At 45.3% G+C, this 21234-nt stretch overlaps 1 protein-coding gene across 1 annotated transcript in view; it reads left to right on the top strand.

The window, feature by feature from the left end:
• The window catches only part of igdcc4 (immunoglobulin superfamily, DCC subclass, member 4), a 60372-nt gene that overhangs the window by 30032 nt on the left and 9106 nt on the right, over positions 1–21234 (top strand). Inside the window, exons 3-13 of the mRNA XM_036980687.1 lie at positions 269–410; positions 2805–2938; positions 6743–6880; positions 7448–7600; positions 7787–8197; positions 8465–8629; positions 10266–10403; positions 11005–11178; positions 19096–19332; positions 19534–19635; positions 19749–19932. Of these exons, the coding sequence (XP_036836582.1) occupies positions 269–410; positions 2805–2938; positions 6743–6880; positions 7448–7600; positions 7787–8197; positions 8465–8629; positions 10266–10403; positions 11005–11178; positions 19096–19332; positions 19534–19635; positions 19749–19932 (1978 nt within the window). The remainder of the gene's footprint in view (positions 1–268; positions 411–2804; positions 2939–6742; positions 6881–7447; positions 7601–7786; positions 8198–8464; positions 8630–10265; positions 10404–11004; positions 11179–19095; positions 19333–19533; positions 19636–19748; positions 19933–21234) is intronic.

Raw genomic sequence — 21234 nt, 5'->3', positions numbered from 1 at the left:
TTGCAACCCTGGAGCTGATTGATGAGGTAGTCAGAGCTCTTGTGTTCCCCCATAATGCCCCAAATCAGTGTGGCCTGAGGTCAGGGGCCCCCTTAGCCCTATAAGACTCAGCTCCAGGACTCACTGCTGCCCCCTGCTGTTAACTACAGTTATCACGTGTGGGCTACAGACTAGCTGACTGCATCTCTCTCTGTGTCTCTTTCTCTCTCTTTCTCCCTCTCTCTTGCTGTCTCTCTCTATCTCCCTCACCTTTCTCCCTCACTCCCAGCGCTGTCTCGTTTCCATCAGGACCCAGAGGCCCAGGTGGTGCCCCTTGGGGGTGCTTCCCGCTTTGAGTGCCAGATAGACGGAGTGCCCACTCCAAGGATAACCTGGGAGAGGGACCAGGAACCCATCCCAAGCCAGCCTAGGTGAGACGCGCACACACACACACGCACATTTTCACACACACGCACATTCTCACACACACACGCACGCACACACACACACACACACACACACACACACACACACACACACACACACACACACACACACACACACACATGGTGATGCACTCCAGCAGAGCCTGACAGTAAGTGATTGTCTATTCTACTTGGTCCCAATGCTGTCCCCTAAGAGAGCTCCAGCCGGACAGCAGAGACTGGATCGGTTCTAAGGTCCATGTTGCCACTGATTATGTGAGGGCTGTGCTCCCTCCACCATTCTACTTCATTGCATAATGGCAGTCAGGGAATAACCTGAGAATTTGGTAGGAAGTTCAATTAAATGAGTACATATTGGTCTTTTTCAGTAGTGCAGAGTTCAGAGATAAGGGATGGACACAGATCTGTTGGTTTCCTCTCTGTCTGTCAGCCAGAGGCTGAAGGTCAGGGCCACAAAGTGCATTCTGGTCACTTTCTCTCTTCTGTTTGTTCTACTCCCAAAAACCCTCCTACATCTCCCTTTCACATGGCTACAGGCTGAGGCCAGTCCAGTAACTGGGAACTGATGTGCTTTGAATCGAATTGGGTAGAAAGATGCACATAATCTACTGCACATGACTCCGCTCCCTCCCTTCTCCTCCCTGGCCTTTCCTCTCTCCTCGCTCTCACTCCCTTCGTCTCCCTCATGGGAGAGATTTAGCCCTTTTTAAATTAAGTTACACTTTTTTTCCACCTGCTCTGTCCTTACCAATCATAGAAAGACTGGCAGCTGTTTGTTAGTCATTTAGATGCATATCGCACACACTCGGCATGTGTGTACGCGCATGTGCACACACACACAGACTTATGTGGTATACAGTATACAGTGAATTACTGTTCATGGCTTGCCTCAGAGTGATCATGTGCCTAGTTGACGGCCTGTATATGTTTGCCCTTCAAAGGCCATGGCCCACATATGGCTGTTCACATGACGACTTGTTTAAATGTGCGTCTCATGTTGAATGACCAGGAAATGGCCTTTTCTTTATTAACATGGTTAAACTGACTAACATTACTATAACGTTCCAGGACCCTTGCTGCTGACCACCCTTGACCACCCTTGACAAGGGCATCAGAGGAGCGGAAGGGGGGGGCAGGACCAGTGTGCTAACAACACTCTGTGTATTGACATCCAGGGCTGAACAGCGGAGAATCATGTAGCGTTACTGATAGAAACCCCCGATTTAATGCCGTCTCGTCTGCCTGAAAACTCAAATGCACACTCTCACAGCCGAGCAGTGGCCAAACACACACACACACACACACACACACACACACACACACACACACACACACACACACACACACACACACACACACACACACACACACGCACTCTCACTAGTCACCAGAAACGGTCCCACTCTCATGCTCATTTACCCAAGCACTTAACACTATTGACGTTTCTGCCTCAGCTCTGCTGTTGGCTATACATTTGTGCCTGCCTGACATTATTAGAGGCATCTGGCTCAAAAACAGTCTATCCCTGTGTGACCCATAGGCCAATGCTGAACCAAGCTGTACAGTGCTGTGGTGTTGTTGTGCTGACACAACGTGGTACTAATGGGCAGCAGTAGAGATGAGACCCTGACCAGAGACCAGTGTTGTGTGCAGTCTCTCTGTTGCACAGATGAACTCTCTGTCTGTCCGTCAGGACATTACTAGTCCATCATCATAGAGTTAAAAGGCTGTGGAATAGGAGTTGAATAGTGGAAAGCCCAGGCCTCAGGCTTGGAGGAACCATCCGGGTTTGTGTGTGTGTGTGTGTGTGTGGGTGGGTGTGTGTGTGGAACCTGACCTGTCTTCCATGGCAGCAGAGGGGGAAGGAGGGAGGGAGGGAGGAGGAAGAGGAGCTGGTGGGTGAAAGAGAGATAAATATTGACAAGAGTCGGCACAACCAGCAGCCATGGCTGCTTCTAAATGCTGTTTTGCAATGCGCAATCTCTCTGACCTAGATTGAGAGCTCATTGTTCTCTTACATCTATCGGTAAAGATTTCTAGTCTCTTCTTTTTCTCCCCTGTTTACGTATTCTTTGTCATTAGGAATACAATGTATTTAGTGTCATTTCTTTCTTCTTCCTTTCTTGTGTCTACTTTTATTTGAGATTCCATATCTGTGGACGGCGTTATGCTAAATAGCTGTTAGATATAAGGAGAGTGTAGCCAAATGGCCGTCACTGGGGACCTACTCCTGCAGTTCTGTATGGCGGTAATGAGCGTGTACACAGTTGGAGATTACCAGTGAGTTATTATATCTCACTAAGCACTAGTTCTTGCACTCTCCCCCTTCCACACACTCTCTCTCCTTCCCACCATCTCTCCCTTTCCCTCTGTCTCCAGGTTCATCTCTCTCCCTAACGGTGTGCTCCAGATCTTGGGGGCGGTTAAGGAGGATGGGGGTGCGTACCGCTGTGTGGCCTCCAACTTTGCCCGGAAACGCTTCAGCCAGGATGCCATCCTCACTGTCACTACGGGTATGTTATGCTCTCTCAGTCTCTCTCTCTCGCTGATGACGTCTGTAGCCAAGTGATCCCTTTGGATGTGCTTGACCCCCTCTGTCTGGGTGTGTTCTTTAAATAGCCTATTTAGTGGATGGCTTCCTGCTTATATGTATTTCCTGGAACTCTGCTGGAATGAGAGAGGTAAAGAGACAGAGACGGCTCCAGACCTATGGTCTCGTGTCTGATATCAGCAGGCTGTAAGCAGTATACACAGCCTCGCTCTGCTCTCCTCACCCACGTCTCTTCCCTTCTGACAAAAGGTGCATTACTGATGGAGATCAATCCTGGCCTTCATTTGGTTCCGTCAAACTTTAGTGTCTGTGAAAGGCCTATGTCTAGATCTGCTTCTATGTGAGCGTTGGCACGCACACAGAAAGAGAGAGAGAGAGAGACCGTCTGAGCATCAGAAACATGTCCAAGTCTTTATACCTATTGGCCCTATTGAGCTTGTTGCCTTGACACAAGACTGAACTGTGTGGGAATGTCTGCACCCTGTGGAACAGCGAGGGAAACAGAGATGAATCACCTCTCTGCACCCTGCAGCATGTCCACACACACACTCACAGACAGGCACGCACTATAAGGGCACAGGGCGAAACCCAGATGCAGACATGGGAGGCGGGTGGTTCGAGTCTCTGATATTTATTATAATCTAAGGGGCAGGCAAGAGAATGGTCGTGGACAGGCAAAAAAATCATAACAAGGTCAGAGACCAGGAGGTACAGAGTGGCAGGCAGGCTCGAGGTCAGGGTGGGCAGTATGGTCAGGCATGCTGGTTCAGAGTCAGGGCAGGCAAGGGTCAAAACCGCGAGGACTAGCAAAAGAGAGATACGAGAAAAAAAAAGCAGGCACATGGAAAACCACACTGGTTGGCTTGACAAGACAAGCTGGCAACAGACAAACAAGGAACACAGGAATACATACTAATGGGGAAAACGGGTGACACCTGGAGGTGGGAGGAGACAATCACAAAGACAGGTGAAACAGATCAGGGCATGACACGCACATTCACAAATAGACTTTGCATTATGTTGATAACTCAATACTCCTTGACACACTTACTGTATACCTTTTTTCTCTCCCACACACACACGGATGAGTACACAAACACCACACACTTTCACAGTCACACAGACAGCCTGAGCAGGTGAAGAAATTACAGCATTACTGCCTTTTTCACACCTCCTAATATCCAACAGACTGTGTGAAGTGATGCTAGCTTACAGTAGCAGGTATTTGGTGTGACACAAAGCCCTGCTGCCTTAGAAACCTGAAGGTCAGAGAAGAAAGCACTCCCAGACGTTTTGAGGCGTTACGTGAAACATGTAGAATCTAATGCCATTACATCTCTAGCTTTCACTTTTGGAAGAGGTTTATGAATGGAATACCTGAACACCAATGTCATCTTCCTGACAGAATAATGCTGAGCACATCAACTCCACTTATTCAATTGTACATTACGTCTATACCTTTATACACTGAACCAAAATATAAACGCAACATGCAACAATTTCAAAGATTTTACTGAGTTACAGTTCATATAAGGAAATCAGTCAATTGAAAGAAATTTATTAGGCTCTAATCTATGGGCCTTACATGACTGGGCAGCCACCTACTGGGGAGCCAGGTCCAGCCGATCAGAATGAGTTTGTCCCCACAAAAGGGCTTTATTACAGACAGAAATACTACTCAGCCCCCCCCCCCCCCCCTACCACCCCTCATCAGACGATCATGCAGATGGAGAAGCCGGATATGGAGGTCCCGAGCTTGCGTGGTTACATGTGGTTTGCGGTTGTGAGGCCGGACATTCTTGCAGTCAGCATGCATATTGCACGCTCCCTCAAAAAATCTGTGGCATTGAGTTGTGTGACAAAACTCCACATTTTAAAGTGGCCTTTTATTGTCCACAGCACAAGGTGCACCTGTGTAATGATCATGCTGTTTATCTTGGCAAAGGATAAATGTTCACTAACAGGGATGTAAACCAATTTGTGCACCAAATTTGAGAGAAATAAGCTATTTGTGCGTATGGAAAATATCAGGTATTTTCAGATCATGAAACATGGGACAAACTCTTTGCATTTATATTTTTGTTCAGTGTACTTTCTCTCTCTCATCCACACTCTGAGAACTTATACAAAACCCTATCAAGGCACATCCTGCAATCCTGGGAGAACTCGACTGGCCCATTTAAAACCTTAAGCCCTCATGCATAACCAAGTAGTGCTGTATGTATGCTCAATGATTAATTTATAATGTGCTTACAGTATCCCAGGACCCTGCTGGAGCTCATTATCATAATGTAGGCTCTGAGCAGAGAGACAGGCAGAGCAGGCCCCGGCCCAGGAAGTGTGATGGGCCTCCCGTCCTACCATAATTACCCCTAGAGCCACTCACACATAGCCACTAAAAATAAGGGCCTCATCTGCTCTGCTAATGCACTATTCTACTCCTCCAAGAAAATGATGGAGATGTATTTAGTCATATAGTTTGGCAGAATTACACCACCATGCTCTCAGAGTAAGGCCCTCACTGCCTCTCCTCCATTATCTGACTCCCCTCTCCCTCAGATGCCCTCTGTCTCTCTCTCTCTCTCTCTCTCTCTCTCTCTCTCTCTCTCTCTCTCTCTCTCTCTCTCTGTCAATCCGTCTACAATAAGTGACTCCAAAGAGGTTTAGCATACATAATATAGAGCCTTCTGCTCCTCTCTTAAGCCCATTGGGGCAGCTAGCTAGCCTGGTTGTGCAGCATTCATTCTGTTTTAACCAGGCTAGTAACTAGCTCTGTCTCCTCCACTCATCTTCCTGACAGAGCTGCTAACTGTCCTAAACAGTGTTGCCAATGATTTTTCAGTGAGAATCTCCATTGGCTCCTTGATTTGTCGCTAGAAGTCACTAGATGACATTTTGCATTGCACGACTACATCACAGCACCAATTGGCCTTGCTGCGGCACAGCTGCGGTCCCCGATGTCGTGTTTTTGGCCCCTCTCCTGCCGCAAACCCTCTTCCCTTGTGCTTCTCTGCCTGTGTGTGCACCGTTGCTGTGATTTTTGTTATACAGACAGCTTCTCCCATTCTTGTTTGTGGCAGAATTGTGTGGGGAAAGTCACTAAATGCTATCAAAACCATAGAAACTCTCAGTAGCAAAAACTCCCCAAAGGCAGCCTGAAAAGTTGTTGAATTTGTCGCTAAACTCTTTTACCAATATAAGTCACTGGCGGTGTCTGAAAACTTGATAAATATAGCGACAAAGTCGCTAAATTGGTAACACTGATCCTAACTAATCGAGAGGGCCAAGCTTTAATCACTGTGGGCCCAAGGGGAAACTAGACTGGTGTCAGGTGATCTTTCCTCCCCTATTGAGAGCTGCTGTGATGTCATAGTGATGGACAGGACAGGACAGGACTGGTGGTGCTTTCAAAACAACTGGGAACTCGAGGAAACATGGTCAAATCATGACGTCAGTGATCTTCAGGACGGAAAGTCTGAGTTCTAGAAAGATGCCAGAGTTTCCAGCTTGGAATTCCGAGTTGGATGACCATTCCCAGTTGTCTTGAGTTGCGTGTTCAGAGTTGTTACACTAAATCCTGACAAGGGCCCCAGCATTGTCTTACATCAGATAGCACCACGACCCTGCCTAAACTGAGTTCATCGGTAGGTCATTTGTGACATGCCGCGTTGGAATGATGGTGTCTGATATAAGACATTGAGGGTTGGAGTTGGTGGCTGTTGATCAGCTGTTGATTCCTGTGTCTGTGTTGTGTCTGTGTGCCCAGGTCCTGGCCCTGCCCAAAGTGAGGTAGTGATTGTGGCACCTCCTCAAAATGCCACAGTGGTGCAAGGGCGTCCAGCAGTGATGGAGTGCATGGCCCAGGGGGGGCAGCCCAAGCCCCTGGTGTCATGGAGCAGACAGGGTAAGACTCTCTCTCAATCCCTCCCGAGTGGTGCAGCGGTCTAAGGCATTGCATCTCAGTGCAAGAGGCATCACTACAGTCCCTGGTTCAAATCCAGGCTGTATCAGATACGGCCCTGATTGGGAGTCCCTTAGGGTGGTGCAGAATTGGCCCAGGTTTGGCCGTAGTTGTAAATAAGAATTTGTTCTTAATTAACTTGCCTAGTTAAATGAAAGAATAGACTCAATACCAATGTCACAACGAGAGCCTGGCCAATACTTTGGTACTAAGCTCCTGTGTTATTCCTGTAATATCATCTTCATTGTGTTTCATATTTCTACCTTTGCTGACAAAACTCCCGTCATCACAGAGGTCTTACAGTGCCACCTAGTGGCTGGATATGCTCACTATACTTTTCTGTGATTGACGTTCAACTGCTGAACTGAGCTGCCTTGAAATGGCAGTGCCTAGTGTTGTGTGCATGAAACTACTGTTTCTAATTGCTTTAGTTTGGTCTTTTCTGATATTTTTTTCAGTGAAATCGCTTGTCTCTTCTCTGTTCCTTTCTGCTCTTTCTCCTGGACACAGACGGGAAGCCCATCGCCACCGACGTGGTTGTCCTGGAAACCAACCTGGTGATCCCCAACACACGGCGTTACCATGCCGGCGTCTACGTCTGCCGTGCCAACAAACCCAAGACCCGCGAGTTTGTCATCGCTGCGGCTGAACTGCATGTGCCAGGTAAGAGGAAGAATATGTGAGTGTGAGAATGTGGTATAGATTGCATGTTTGGCTTCGATCTTAGATCTCCGATTTGTATTCTTGGCTTTTATCTTAGTTCTCTGGTCCTCTAGTAAATTGTAATATATATGCTGCTGTGAAGGATTTTTTCCTTAGAAGGATGTTTCTCTATTCGCATTCTCCCAGCCCCACCAGTGATCCTCCAGCCCCCAGAGACGGTGTCTCTCTCTCGGGGAAACACAGCCAGGTTTGTGTGTAACAGCTCTGGGGAGCCTCCCCCGGCGCTGCACTGGCTGAAGAATGGCAAGCCGGTCAAGTCTAACGGACGGGTGAAGACCCAGAGCCCTGGGGTGCTGCTCATCAACCAGCTGGGCCTGGATGACGCAGGGTACTACCAATGCATCGCTGACAACGCTCTGGGGACGGCCTGTGCCACAGCCAAGCTGTCTGTCATTGTGCGAGAGGGTCTACCCAGCCCGCCACACCAGCTCTCTGCCACGCCCCAATCAAGCACCACCGCCCTCCTCACCTGGGAACGGCCCGAACACAACAGTGACCAGATTATAGGCTTCTCTGTGCACTACCAGCCCACTTCAGGTGTGTGTGTGTGTGTGTGTGTGTGTGTGTGTGTGTGTGTGTGTGTGTGTGTGTGTGTGTGTGTGTGTGTGTGTGTGTGTGTGTGTGTGTGTGTGTGGCCTGTACGTACGACGTCTATGCACAAGGATGCTAACTCGTTTCAAGTGTATAGGCATTAACATACATAGGTGCCTGGTTCCTTGATAGCATGGTGGAGAAGGACACTGTCAGGTCAGGCTGAGTGTGTCCTGTGCTCCAGGTAAAACACTGGGCTTGTGTGGTCCACAGGCTCTGATCACATGGAATACCAGTTTGCTGTGAACAACGATACCACAGAGTACCATGTGAAGGAGCTACTGCCACACACAGCCTATACCTTCTACGTGGTGGCCTACTCCCCCATGGGAGCCAGCCGCCCGTCACGGCCCGTCACCGTGGAGATGCTGGAGGACGGTGAGTAGACCAAAGACCTCACTTCTCAAAGGAAAACAACAGAGACACAGTTAGATCTAATGCATCCACATGACAGCCTGCATGAGTCATCATACACTTGAGAGTAAAAAGAACGTATGACACGGTCAACCTATATTATACATGAGTAACGCACCTAAGTAGATATTGTTGCCCGTCAACTAGCTATGTGATTCTACTTTGTTGCTAGGAGATAATGTAATGAATAAATTGGTATAATAGCCTGCAGAATAGTATGGTTGATGAATGGATACTAAGAGTGTCCTGTACCTGATCTGACATGCTGGGACCCTCCAGAGAATATGATCGGCTACTTAAGTCACCAGACACTAGATCCAGGGTTATCTGTACTAGAGGTTGACCGATTATGATTTTTCAACGCCGAAACAGATTATTGGAGGACCATAAAAGCCGTTTTTTTATTTATTTATTTGTATTAATGACAATTACAACAATACTGAATGAACACTTATTTTAACTTGATATAATACATCAATAAAATCAATTTAGCCTCAAGTAAATAATGAAACATGTTCAATTTGGTTTAAATAATGCAAAAACAAAGTGTTGGAGAAGAAAGTAAAAGTGCAATATGTTCCATGTCAAATATGTGCCATGTAAGAAAGCTAACATTTCAGTTCCTTGCTCAGAACATGAGAACATATGAAAGCTGGTGGTTCCTTTTAACATGAGTCTTCAATATTTCCAGGTAAGAAGTTTTAGGTTGTTGTTATTATAGGGATTATAGGACTATTTCCCTCTATACCATTTGTATTTCATTAACCTTTGACTATTGGATGTTCTTATAGGCACTTTAGTATTTCCAGTGTAACAGTATAGCTTCCGTCCCTCTCCTCGCTCCTCCCTGGGCTCGAACCAGCAACACAACGACAATTAGCGTGCGCTAACTAGCTAGCCATTTCACTTCGGTTACACGAGCCTCATCTCGGGAGTTGATAGGCTTGAAGTCATAAACAGCGCAATGCTTGACGCACAACGAAGAGCTGCTGGCAAAACGCACAAAAGTGCTGTTTTAATGAATGTTTACGCGCCTGATTCTGCCTACCACCGCTCAGTCAGATACTTGTATGCTCAGTCACATTATATGCAACGCAGGACACGCTAGATAATATCTAGTAATATCATCAACCATGTGTAGTTATGATTGATTATTTTTTTATAAGATAAGTTTAATGCTAGCTAGCAACTTACCTTGGCTTACTGCATTCGCGTAACTCCTTGTGGAGTGCAATGAGAGAGGCAGGTCGTTATTGCGTTGGACTAGTTAAGTTTGCAAGATTGGATCCCCCGAGCTGACAAGGTGAAAATCTGTTGTTCTGCCCCTGAACAAGGCAGTTAACCCACTGTTCCTAGGCCGTCATTGAAAATAAGAATGTGTTCTTAACTGACTTGCTTAGTTAAATAAAGATTAAGTAAAGGTGTAAAAAAATATATATAAAAAATCGGCCCCCAAAAACACTGATTTTCGATTGTTATGAAAACTTGAAATCAGCTCTAATTAATCGGCCATTCCGATTAATCGGTCGACCTCTAATCTGTACTGCAAACTATATGACACATTAATACTAAGAATGTCCTGCCATGCTCTATCCCACAGTACCAAGTGCCCCTCCACAGCTGTCCCTGCTCAGCACCTCTCCTACAGACATCAGAGTGATGTGGCTGCCCCTGTCCTCCCAGCACAGCAGAGGAGCTGTCACCCGCTACCGCATCGACTACTCCACACTGGAACAAGGCGAGCACATCACCATTTACTGGCACGGAGGCCACAGTACTACACTGCAGTCCTGTGTTATTATAACGCTGTCCGGGATTAGAACGTGGTGGTACATGTGTTCATGTTTCAGGAAGGCACAAAGCCTCAAATCAATGCATGATTTATGCAACCATAAACCGTGCGCATCTAAAGTTAGGATTCCTGTAGTAGAGAATGATGTTAATTATGGCTGAATGTGTGCCTGTTTGTGTGTCTATGTGTGCGTGTTTGTCTGTCTATGTGTGCCTGTTTGTGTGCCTATGTGCGCGTGTTTATGTATGCCCTGTTGGCATGTGTATCAGAATGCAACAGCAGAGAGACAGCCAGGCAGTTGTTGTTGGGTAGTGTGTCCTGAATGACTACAAAGGACTCTTAAACTCAGTCACACACATTTTGGCTCCAAGAACAATTGTGGATTCTAAGCATTAAGTATTGAAGAGTGACTTGGGGTATAAGCCCAAAGCATAAAGTGTTCTGTTCTATCCATGGTATACAATGAGTCATCAGGTCTTGCATAATAAGGTAATGGATAATTATGAAGATGGGCTGCATCTTATGTATGTGTGTGTGTTTACTGCAGTGGACAACATGTTTTCTGTGGAGGTGGCGGGGAATGAGACTCAGCTTACCTTGCGGGAGCTGCAGCCTAACCAGGCCTATCGACTGCGGATGGCGGCGGGAACAGCAGCAGGCTTTGGTGTGCCATCTGAGTGGGCTCAGCACCACACCCCAACCCACTTTAACCACAGCATGGGTGAGACCTCGCACCCTGCCCTCTCTCTTTCTATATATATGTATATATGACACACCTACTCTTTCAAGGGTTGTACATTGTAGAATAATAGTGAAGACATCAAAATGATGAAATAACACTTATGGAATCAAGTAGTAACCAAGAAAGTGAACCTGTCACGGCTAGACGTTCCGCTAGCGGAACCCCTCGACAACATCCGGTGAAATGGCATAGCGCCAAATTCTAATTAAATTACTATAAATATTAAACTTTCATGAAATCACACATGCAAAACACCAAATTAAAGCTGCACTTGTTGTTAATCCAGCCAACGTGTCAGATTTCAAAAAGGCTTTACGGCGAAATCAAACCATGCAATTATCCCCCCACCAAACAAACACATGACACTCATATTTCAACCAGCCAGGCGCAACACAAAATGCAGAAATAACGATATAATTCATGCCTTACCTTTGAAGACCTTCTTTTGTTGGCACTCCAATATGTCCCATAAACATCACAAACAGTCCTTTTGTTCAATAAATTCCATCGTTATATCTCCAAAATGACCATTTATTTGGCGCGTTTGATCCAGAAAAACACAGGTTCCAACTCGCGCAACATGACTACAAAATATCTAATAAGTTATCTGTAAACTTGCTCCAAACATTTCAAACAACTTTCCTAATACACCTTTAGTTTTTTTTTTACGTAAATAATCAATAAAACTTAAGACGGAATAAACTGTGTTCAATACCGGATGAAAACAAAGTGGAGCGAGCTTTCAGGTCGCGCACCCCTAACAAACAGTACACTAGACTCGACCCTCGTTCTGAACAGACCTATTTCTTAATTTCTCAAAGGAAACACATCAACCAATTTCTAAAGACTGTTGACATCTAGTGGAAGCGATGGGAACTGCAAGCAAGTGCCTTAGAAATCTAGATCCCCATAGAAATCCCATTGAAAAGAGAGTGACCTCAAGAAAAATAATTCTGGATGGATTTTTCGCAGGTTTTCGCCTGCCATATCAGTTATGTTATACTCACATACATTATTCAAACAGTTTTCTATCTAAATCTACCAATTATATTCATATCCTAGCTTCTGGGCCTGAGTAGCAGGCAGTTTACTTTGGGCACGCTTTTCATCCAGATGTCAAAATACTGCCCCCTAGCCCGAAGAGGTTTAAACAAATCAAAATATATTTTAGATTCTTCAAAGTATCCACCCTTTGCCTTGATGAAGCTTTGCACACTCTTGGCTTTCTACCAACCAGCTTTTCCAACAGTCTTCTTTTCCAACAGAGTTCCCACATATGCTGAGCAGTTATTGGCTGCTTTTCCTTCACTCTGCGGTCCAACTCATCTAAAATCATCTCAATTGGGTTAAAGGTGTGTTGGGTCGTTGTCCTGTTGAAAAACAAATTATAGTCCCACTAAGCACAAACTAGATGGGATGGCATATCGCTGCAGAATGCTGTGGTAGCCATGCTGGTGAAGTGTGCCTTGAATTCTAAATAAATCACAGACAGTGTCACCAGCAAAGCACCCCCACACCATTACACCTCCTCCATGCTTCACGGTGGGAACTACACATGCTAAGATCATCCGTTCACGTACTCTGCGTTTCACAAAGACACGGCGGTTAGCACCAAAAATCTCAAATTTGGACTCAGACCAAAGGATCGATTTCTCTGGACTAATGTCCATTGCTCGTGTTTCTTGGTCTAAGCAAGTCTCTTCTTCTTATTGGTGTCCTTTAGTAGTGGTTTCTTGGCATCAATTCGACCATGAAGGCCTGATTCATGCAGTCTCCTCTGTTACATGAACTATGAAGTCTTTATTTGGGCTGCAATTTCTGAGGCTGGTAACTCTAAAGAACAGAGGTAACTCTGGGTCTTCCTTTCCTGTGGCGGTCCTCATGACAGCCAGTTTTATCATAGCACTTGAGGGTTTTTGCGACTGCACTTGAAGAAACTTTAACATTTCTTTACATTTTCCGGATTGACTCACCTTCATGTCTTAAAGTAATGATGGACTGTTGTTTCTCTTTTCTTATTTGAGCTGTTCTTGCCTTAATATGGATTTGGTATTTTACCAAATAGGGCTTCTGTATACCAACCATACCTTGTCACAACACAACTGATTGGCTCAAACACATTAAGAAGGACAGAAATTCCACAAATGTACTTTTAACAAGGCACACTTGTTAATTGAAATGCATTCCATGTGACTCCCTCATGAAGCTGGTTGAGAGAATGTCAAGAGTGTGCAAAGCTGTCAATCAAGGCAAAGGGTGGCAACTTTGAATAATGTCAAATATAAAATGTATTTTGATTTGTTTAACACTTTTTTGGTTACTACATGATTCCATATGTGTTATTTAATAGTTTCATGTCTTCACTATTATTCTACAATGTAGAAAATATAAAAAATAAAGAAAAACCCTTGAATGAGTAGGAGTGTCAAACTTTTGACTATATATATATATATATATATATTCAAGGGTTTTTCTTTATTTTTTATATTTTATTTTATATATGTATATATGTATATATATATATATATATATATATATATATATATATACACACTGCTCAAAAAAATGAAGGGAACACTAAAATTACACATCCTAGATCTGAATGAAATATTCTTATTAAATACTTTTTTCTTTACATAGTTGAATGTGCTGACAACAAAATCACACAAAAATTATCAATGGAAATCACATTTATCAACCCATGGATGTCTGGATTTGGAGTCACACTCAAAATTAAAGTGGAAAACCACACTACAGGCTGATCCAACTTCGATGTAATGTCCTTAAAACAAGTCAAAATGAGGCTCAGTAGTGTGTGTGGCCTCCACGTGCCTGTATGACCTCCCTACAACGCCTGGGCATGCTCCTGATGAGGTGGCGGATGGTCTCCTGAGGGATGTCCTCCCAGACCTATACTAAAGCATCCGCCAACTCCTGGACAGTCTGTGGTGCAACGTGGTGTTGGTGGATGGAGCGAGACATGATGTCCCAGATGTGCTCAATTGGATTCAGGCCTGGGGAACGGGTGGGCCAGTCCATAGCATCAATGCCTTCCACTTGCAGGAACTGCTGACACTCCAGTCACATGAGGTCTAGCATTGTCTTGCATTAGGAGGAACCCAGGGCCAACCACACCAGCATATGGTCTCACAAGGGGTCTGAGGATCTCATCTCGGTACCTAATGGCTGTCAGGCTACCTCTGGCGAGCACATGAGGGCTGTGCGGCCCCCCAAAGAAATGCCACCCCACACCATGACTGACCCACCGCCAAACCGGTCATGCTGGAGGATGTTGCAGGCAGCAGAACATTCTCCACGGCGTCTCCAGACTGTCACGTCTGTCACATGTGCTCAGTGTGAACCTGCTTTCATCTGTGAAGAGCACAGGGCGCCAGTGGCGAATTTGCCAATCTTGGTGTTCTCTGGCAAATGCCCAACGTCCTGCACTGTGTTGGGCTGTAAGCACAACCCCCACCTGTGGACGTCGGGCCCTCATACCACCCTCATGGAGTCTGTTTCTGACCGTTTGAGCAGACACATGCACATTTGTGGCCTGCTGGAGGTAATTTTACAGGGCTCTGGCAGTGCTCCTCCTGCTCCTCCTTGCACAAAGGCGGAGGTAGTGGTCCTGCTGGCTTGTTGCCCTCCTACGGCCTCCTCCACGTCTCCTGATGTACTGGCCTGTCTCCTGGTAGCACCTCCATGCTCTGGACACTATGCTGACAGACATAGCAAACCTTCTTGCCACATCTCGCATTGATGTGCCATCCTGGATGAGCTGCACTGCCTGAGCCAGTTGTGGGGGTTGTAGACTCCGTCTCATGCTACCTCTAGAGTGAAAGCACCGCCAACATGCACAAGTGACCAAAACATCAGCCACGAAGCATAGGAACTGAGAAGTGGTCTGTGGTCCCACCTGCAGAACCACTCCTTTATTGGGGGTGTCTTGCTAAATGCCTATAATTTCCACCTGTTGTCTATTCCATTTGCACAACAGCATGTGAAATTTATTGTCAATCAGTGTTGCTTCCTAAGTGGACAGTTTGATTTCACAGAAGTGTGATTGACTTGGAGTTACATTGTGTTGTTTAAGTGTCCCCTTTATTTTTTTGAGCAGTGTGTGTGTATATATATATATATATATATATATATATATACAGTGCCTTGCGAAAGTATTCGGCCCCCTTGAACTTTGCGACCTTTTGCCACATTTCAGGCTTCAAACATAAAGATATAAAACTGTATTTTTTTGTGAAGAATCAACAACAAGTGGGACATAATCATGAAGTGGAACGACATTTATTGGATATTTCTAACTTTTTTAACAAGTCAAAAACTGAAAAATTGGGCGTGCAAAATTATTCAGCCCCTTTACTTTCAGTGCAGCAAACTCTTTCCAGAAGTTCAGTGAGGATCTCTGAATGATCCAATGTTGACCTAAATGACTAATGATGATAATAAATATATATAAATATATATAAATGCACCTGCACTGTGATAATCTCAGAGGTCCGTTAAAAGCGCAGAGAGCATCATGAAGAACAAGGAACACACCAGGCAGGTCCGAGATACTGTTGTGAAGAAGTTTAAAGCCGGATTTGGATACAAAAAGATTTCCCAAGCTTTAAACATCCCAAGGAGCACTGTGCAAGCGATAATATTGAAATGGAAGGAGTATCAGACCACTGCAAATCTACCAAGACCTGGCCGTCCCTCTAAACTTTCAGCTCATACAATGAGAAGACTGATCAGAGATGCAGCCAAGAGGCCCATGATCACTCTGAATGAACTGCAGAGATCTACAGCTGAGGTGGGAGACTCTGTCCATAGGACAACAATCAGTCGTATATTGCACAAATCTGGCCTATATGGAAGAGTGGCAAGAAGAAAGCCATTTCTTACAGATATCCATAAAAAGTGTTGTTTAAAGTTTGCCACAAGCCACCTGGGAGACACACCAAACATGTGGAAGAAGGTGCTCTGGTCAGATGAAACCAAAATTGAACTTTTTGGCAACAATGCAAAACGTTATGTTTGGCGTAAAAGCAACACAGCTGAACACACCATCCCCACTGTCAAACATGGTGGTGGCAGCATCATGGTTTGGGCCTGCTTTTCTTCAGCAGGGACAGGGAAGATGGTTAAAATTGATGGGAAGATGGATGGAGCCAAATACAGGACCATGATGGAGTCTGCAAAAGACCTGAGACTGGGACGGAGATTTCTTCCAACAAGACAATGATCCAAAACATAAAGCAAAATCTACAATGGACTGGTTCAAAAATAAACATATCCAGGTGTTAGAATGGCCAAGTCAAAGTCCAGACCTGAATCCAATCGAGAATCTGTGGAAAGAACTGAAAACTGCTGTTCACAAATGCTCTCCATCCAACCTCACTGAGCTCGAGCTGTTTTGCAAGGAGGAATGGGAAAAAATGTCAATCTCTCGATGTGCAAAACTGATTGAGACATACCCCAAGCGACTTACAGCTGTAATCGCAGCAAAAGGTGGCGCTACAAAGTATTAACTTAAGGGGGCTGAATAATTTTGCACGCCCCATTTTTTCAGTTTTTGATTTGTTAAAAAAGTTTGAAATATCCAATAAATGTCGTTCCACTTCATGATTGTGTCCCACTTGTTGTTGATTCTTCTAAAAAAAATACAGTTTTATATCTTTATGTTTGAAGCCTGAAATGTGGCAAAAGGTCGCAAAGTTCAAGGGGGCCGAATACTTTCGCAAGGCACTGTATATTGTTAGGTTCTAAATAAAGAGTAAAAACTCATGGATGATTAGTAAAGCTCAAACCAAGTTTATTCACCCAATGGGTCAGACAGCTGAACAGAGCACGACATATTCACACAAGCACGGGTATTTAACCCTTCCTCCTATGTTGAGTTTCCTCCTTACATCTCTGGACAGCCAATCTGTTGATAGACAGAACTTTAGTGATATCTGTTCCTCCTCACTTCATCTGACCTGACCTCTGCCCAAATTTCTCATTCCTCCCCAACTCACGGCTATCATATATATATCACACACAAACGCTTACACACCCTTCAACCTCAGCATCAATAGCCTACACTATGTGAAAGTACCCACCACAATAAGTGACCTGACCCGGTGTGGTCCTTATTTATTGAACCTTTTATTTATCCAGGTAATCTCATTGAGATAAAATCTCTTTTTACAAGAGAGACCTGGTCCAACCAAGACAGCAGCAGGGGGGAACAAAGTTTCAGACACATCTCAGGCCCACTGTAAAACTTACAGACAGAAGCACACCATAAACAAATTATAGACGTAGACAAATAGATATCCAATAATATTATTTGAATCCTTGTCCATAAGAGCACGTTCGCATTCTTAACCTGTAACTAAGTATACTAGCACTGAAAAGAACACTGCAACCTTCCATTCATGCTGACTGTTCATGGCTGAATACACCTTCTCCTTCACATTTGCATCAGCCATACAATTGCTCTCCATTCAGGGGGAAGGCTGACTCTGTGCCTCTTACAATGTGTTTGTGTGTGTGTGTGTGTGTGTGTGTGTGTGTGTGTGTGTGTATGTGTGTCTGAGGTTCTTGGTAAAGGCAGAAGATTCATTTCTAAGAAAGGGACAGAAATCTATTCAATCCTTTTCTATACAGTGACTGAGCTCTCACAAATGCCCTTTGTGAGAGCTCAGAATAAGAAAATCTCTTAATGCACAGAAGAAGAAAATCTGTTAATACACAGAAGAAGAAAATCTGTTAATGCACAGAAGAAAACCTGTTAATGCACAGAAGAAGAAAATCTGTTAATGCACAGAAGAAGAAAATCTGTTAATGCACAGAAGAAGAAAACCTGTTAATACACAGAAGAAAACCTGTTAATGCACAGAAGAAGAAAACCTGTTAATGCACAGAAGAAGAAAACCTGTTAATGCACAGAAGAAAACCTGTTAATACACAGAAGAAAACCTGTTAATGCACAGAAGAAGAAAACCTGTTAATGCACAGAAGAAGAAAACCTGTTAATGCACAGAAGAAGAAAACCTGTTAATGCACAGAAGAAGAAAATATGTTAATGCACAGAAGGAGACAATCTGTTAATGCACAGAAGAAGAAAATATGTTAATGCACAGAAGGAGACAATCTGTTAATGCACAGAAGAAGAAAATATGTTAATGCACAGAAGGAGAAAATATGTTAATGCACAGAAGGAGACAATCTGTTAATGCACAGAAGGAGAAAATATGTTAATGCACAGAAGGAGACAATCTGTTAATGCACAGAAGAAGACAATCTGTTAATGCACAGAAGGAGACAATCTGTTAATGCACAGAAGAAGAAAATATGTTAATGCACAGAAGGAGACAATCTGTTAATGCACAGAAGGAGAAAATATGTTAATGCACAGAAGGAGACAATCTGTTAATGCACAGAAGAAGAAAATATGTTAATGCACAGAAGGAGAAAATATGTTAATGCACAGAAGGAGACAATCTGTTAATGCACAGAAGAAGAAAATATGCTAATGCACAGAAGAAGAACATTTCACTGAGTAGAACCTCATTGTCAGTTCATGTGAATTACAGGAAGCTGCTGAGGGGATGACGGCTTATAATAATGGCTGGAATAGATTGGAATGGTATTAAAACACATAGTAACCATGTGTTTTATGTTTGATACCGTTCCATTAATTACCATAAGCCCATCATCCTCAATTAAGGTGGCACCTGTTCTAGATACAGGTCTATAGAATTACATTATTTAATGTTAAAGCCATTAGGAGATTGTCAAATTGAGTTGGTACAATAAATCAGTGTCTGGATCTTGTTTTCTTGAATCATGTCATGCGCTCTAGTAATGTTGTTTCACGCTGGCTCCTTGTTTGCTTTTTGTCTTCCCCAGTGATCTTTGCTCCCACAGAGCTGAAGGTTAGGGCCAAAATGAACTCCCTCCATGTCACATGGCAGCCCCCGCCCAATCACACGCAGATCTCTGGCTACAAGCTCTTTTGCAGGGAGGTGGTTGGTGAGGACCTGACCAATGGGGAGGCTCATCCTGAGAGGGAGCGGGTGAGGAGGATGGAGGCCCACACCATCAAGCTCCGCAAGAGGGTCAAACATCATGAGGTCTCTAGTCTGGGTGAGTCTGGGATGTTCACATGCCAGTGTTGTTTAAATCACTTCCTACTGGTCCAGGTGATATTATTTGTATGGTAAAATGTGACTATTAATAATATGTTTGGAACTCGTGGTCATTATGCCAAGCTTTCTTGTGGTTATGTATAATGTGGTGTGTTTCTGTCTTGAGATACGTTTCTATATATTTCTGTGTGTGTGTCAGTTCCTGACAGACTATATGAAGTGAAGGTGTGGGCCTTCAATAAGCAGACGGATGGCTATGCTGCAGGATGGAAGGGCAGGACGGAGAAGGCACATGGCAAAGGTGTGTTTATTCATCGGTGTGTGTGTGTCAGTGTGTGTGCGTGCGTGCGAGCTTGTGTCATTCTATTCTTCTACCAATATTTGTGTATAAACTGTCTGTGTGTGTTTTTGCAGCGCCCCCTAAGGGGAACCCCCCTCCCCTGCCCCCCAGCAGCATCAAGGCTACAGCCAACAGCTCCACATCCATCTGGCTGCGCTGGGAGAAACCTCGCTTCAGCAACGTCCGCATCATCAACTACACTGTACGCTGCAGCCCGGCGGGCATCAGAAACGCATCGCTGGTCTCCTACTACACCAGGTCAGTCAGGGACCACCACTACCCCCAACACATCTCCTGGTCTCCTACTACACCAGGTCAGTCAGGGACCACCACTACCCCCACACATCTCCTGGTCTCCTACTACACCAGGTCAGTCAGGGACCACCACCACCACAACACATCTCCTACTACACCAGGTCAGTCAGGGACCACCACAACACATCTCCTGGTCTCCTACTACACCAGGTCAGTCAGGGACCACCACCACCACAACACATCTCCTACTACACCAGGTCAGTCAGGGACCACCACCACCACAACACATCTCCTGGTCTCCTACTACACCAGGTCAGTCAGGGACCACCACTACCCCCACACATCTCCTGGTCTCCTACTACACCAGGTCAGTCAGGGACCACCACCACCACAACACATCTCCTACTACACCAGGTCAGTCAGGGACCACCACTACCCCCAACACATCTCCTGGTCTCCTACTACACCAGGTCAGTCAGGGACCACCACTACCCCAAACACAACACATCTCCTGGTCTCCTACTACACCAGGTCAGTCAGGGACCACCACTACCCCCACACATCTCCTGGTCTCCTACTACACCAGGTCAGTCAGGGACCACCACTACCCCCACACATCTCCTGGTCTCCTACTACACCAGGTCAGTCAGGGACCACCACTACCCCCACACATCTCCTGGTCTCCTACTACACCAGGTCAGTCAGGGACCACCACCACCCCAAACACAACACATCTCCTGGTCTCCTACTACACCAGGTCAGTCAGGGACCACCACTACCCCCACACATCTCCTGGTCTCCTACTACACCAGGTCAGTCAGGGACCACCACTACCCCCACACATCTCCTGGTCTCCTACTACACCAGGTCAGTCAGGGACCACCACTACCCCCACACATCTCCTGGTCTCCTACTACACCAGGTCAGTCAGGGACCACCACTACCCCCAACACATCTCCTGGTCTCCTACTACACCAGGTCAGTCAGGGACCACCACTACCCCCACACATCTCCTGGTCTCCTACTACACCAGGTCAGTCAGGGACCACCACTACCCCCACACATCTCCTGGTCTCCTACTACACCAAGTCAGTCAGGGACCACCACTACCCCCAACACATCTCCTGGTCTCCTACTACACCAGGTCAGTCAGGGACCATCCCAAACACAACACATCTCCTGGTCTCCTACTACACCAGGTCAGTCAGGGACCATCACTACCCCCAACACATCTCCTGGTCTCCTACTACACCAGGTCAGTCAGGGACCATCCCAAACACAACACATCTCCTACTACACCAGGTC

The sequence above is a fragment of the Oncorhynchus mykiss genome, chromosome 6 (genome assembly GCF_013265735.2).
Source record: "Oncorhynchus mykiss isolate Arlee chromosome 6, USDA_OmykA_1.1, whole genome shotgun sequence".
Taxonomy (NCBI): Eukaryota; Metazoa; Chordata; class Actinopteri; order Salmoniformes; family Salmonidae; genus Oncorhynchus; species Oncorhynchus mykiss.
Note: the sequence above shows the minus strand (reverse complement) of the source record. Positions and strands in the feature narration are given on the sequence as shown.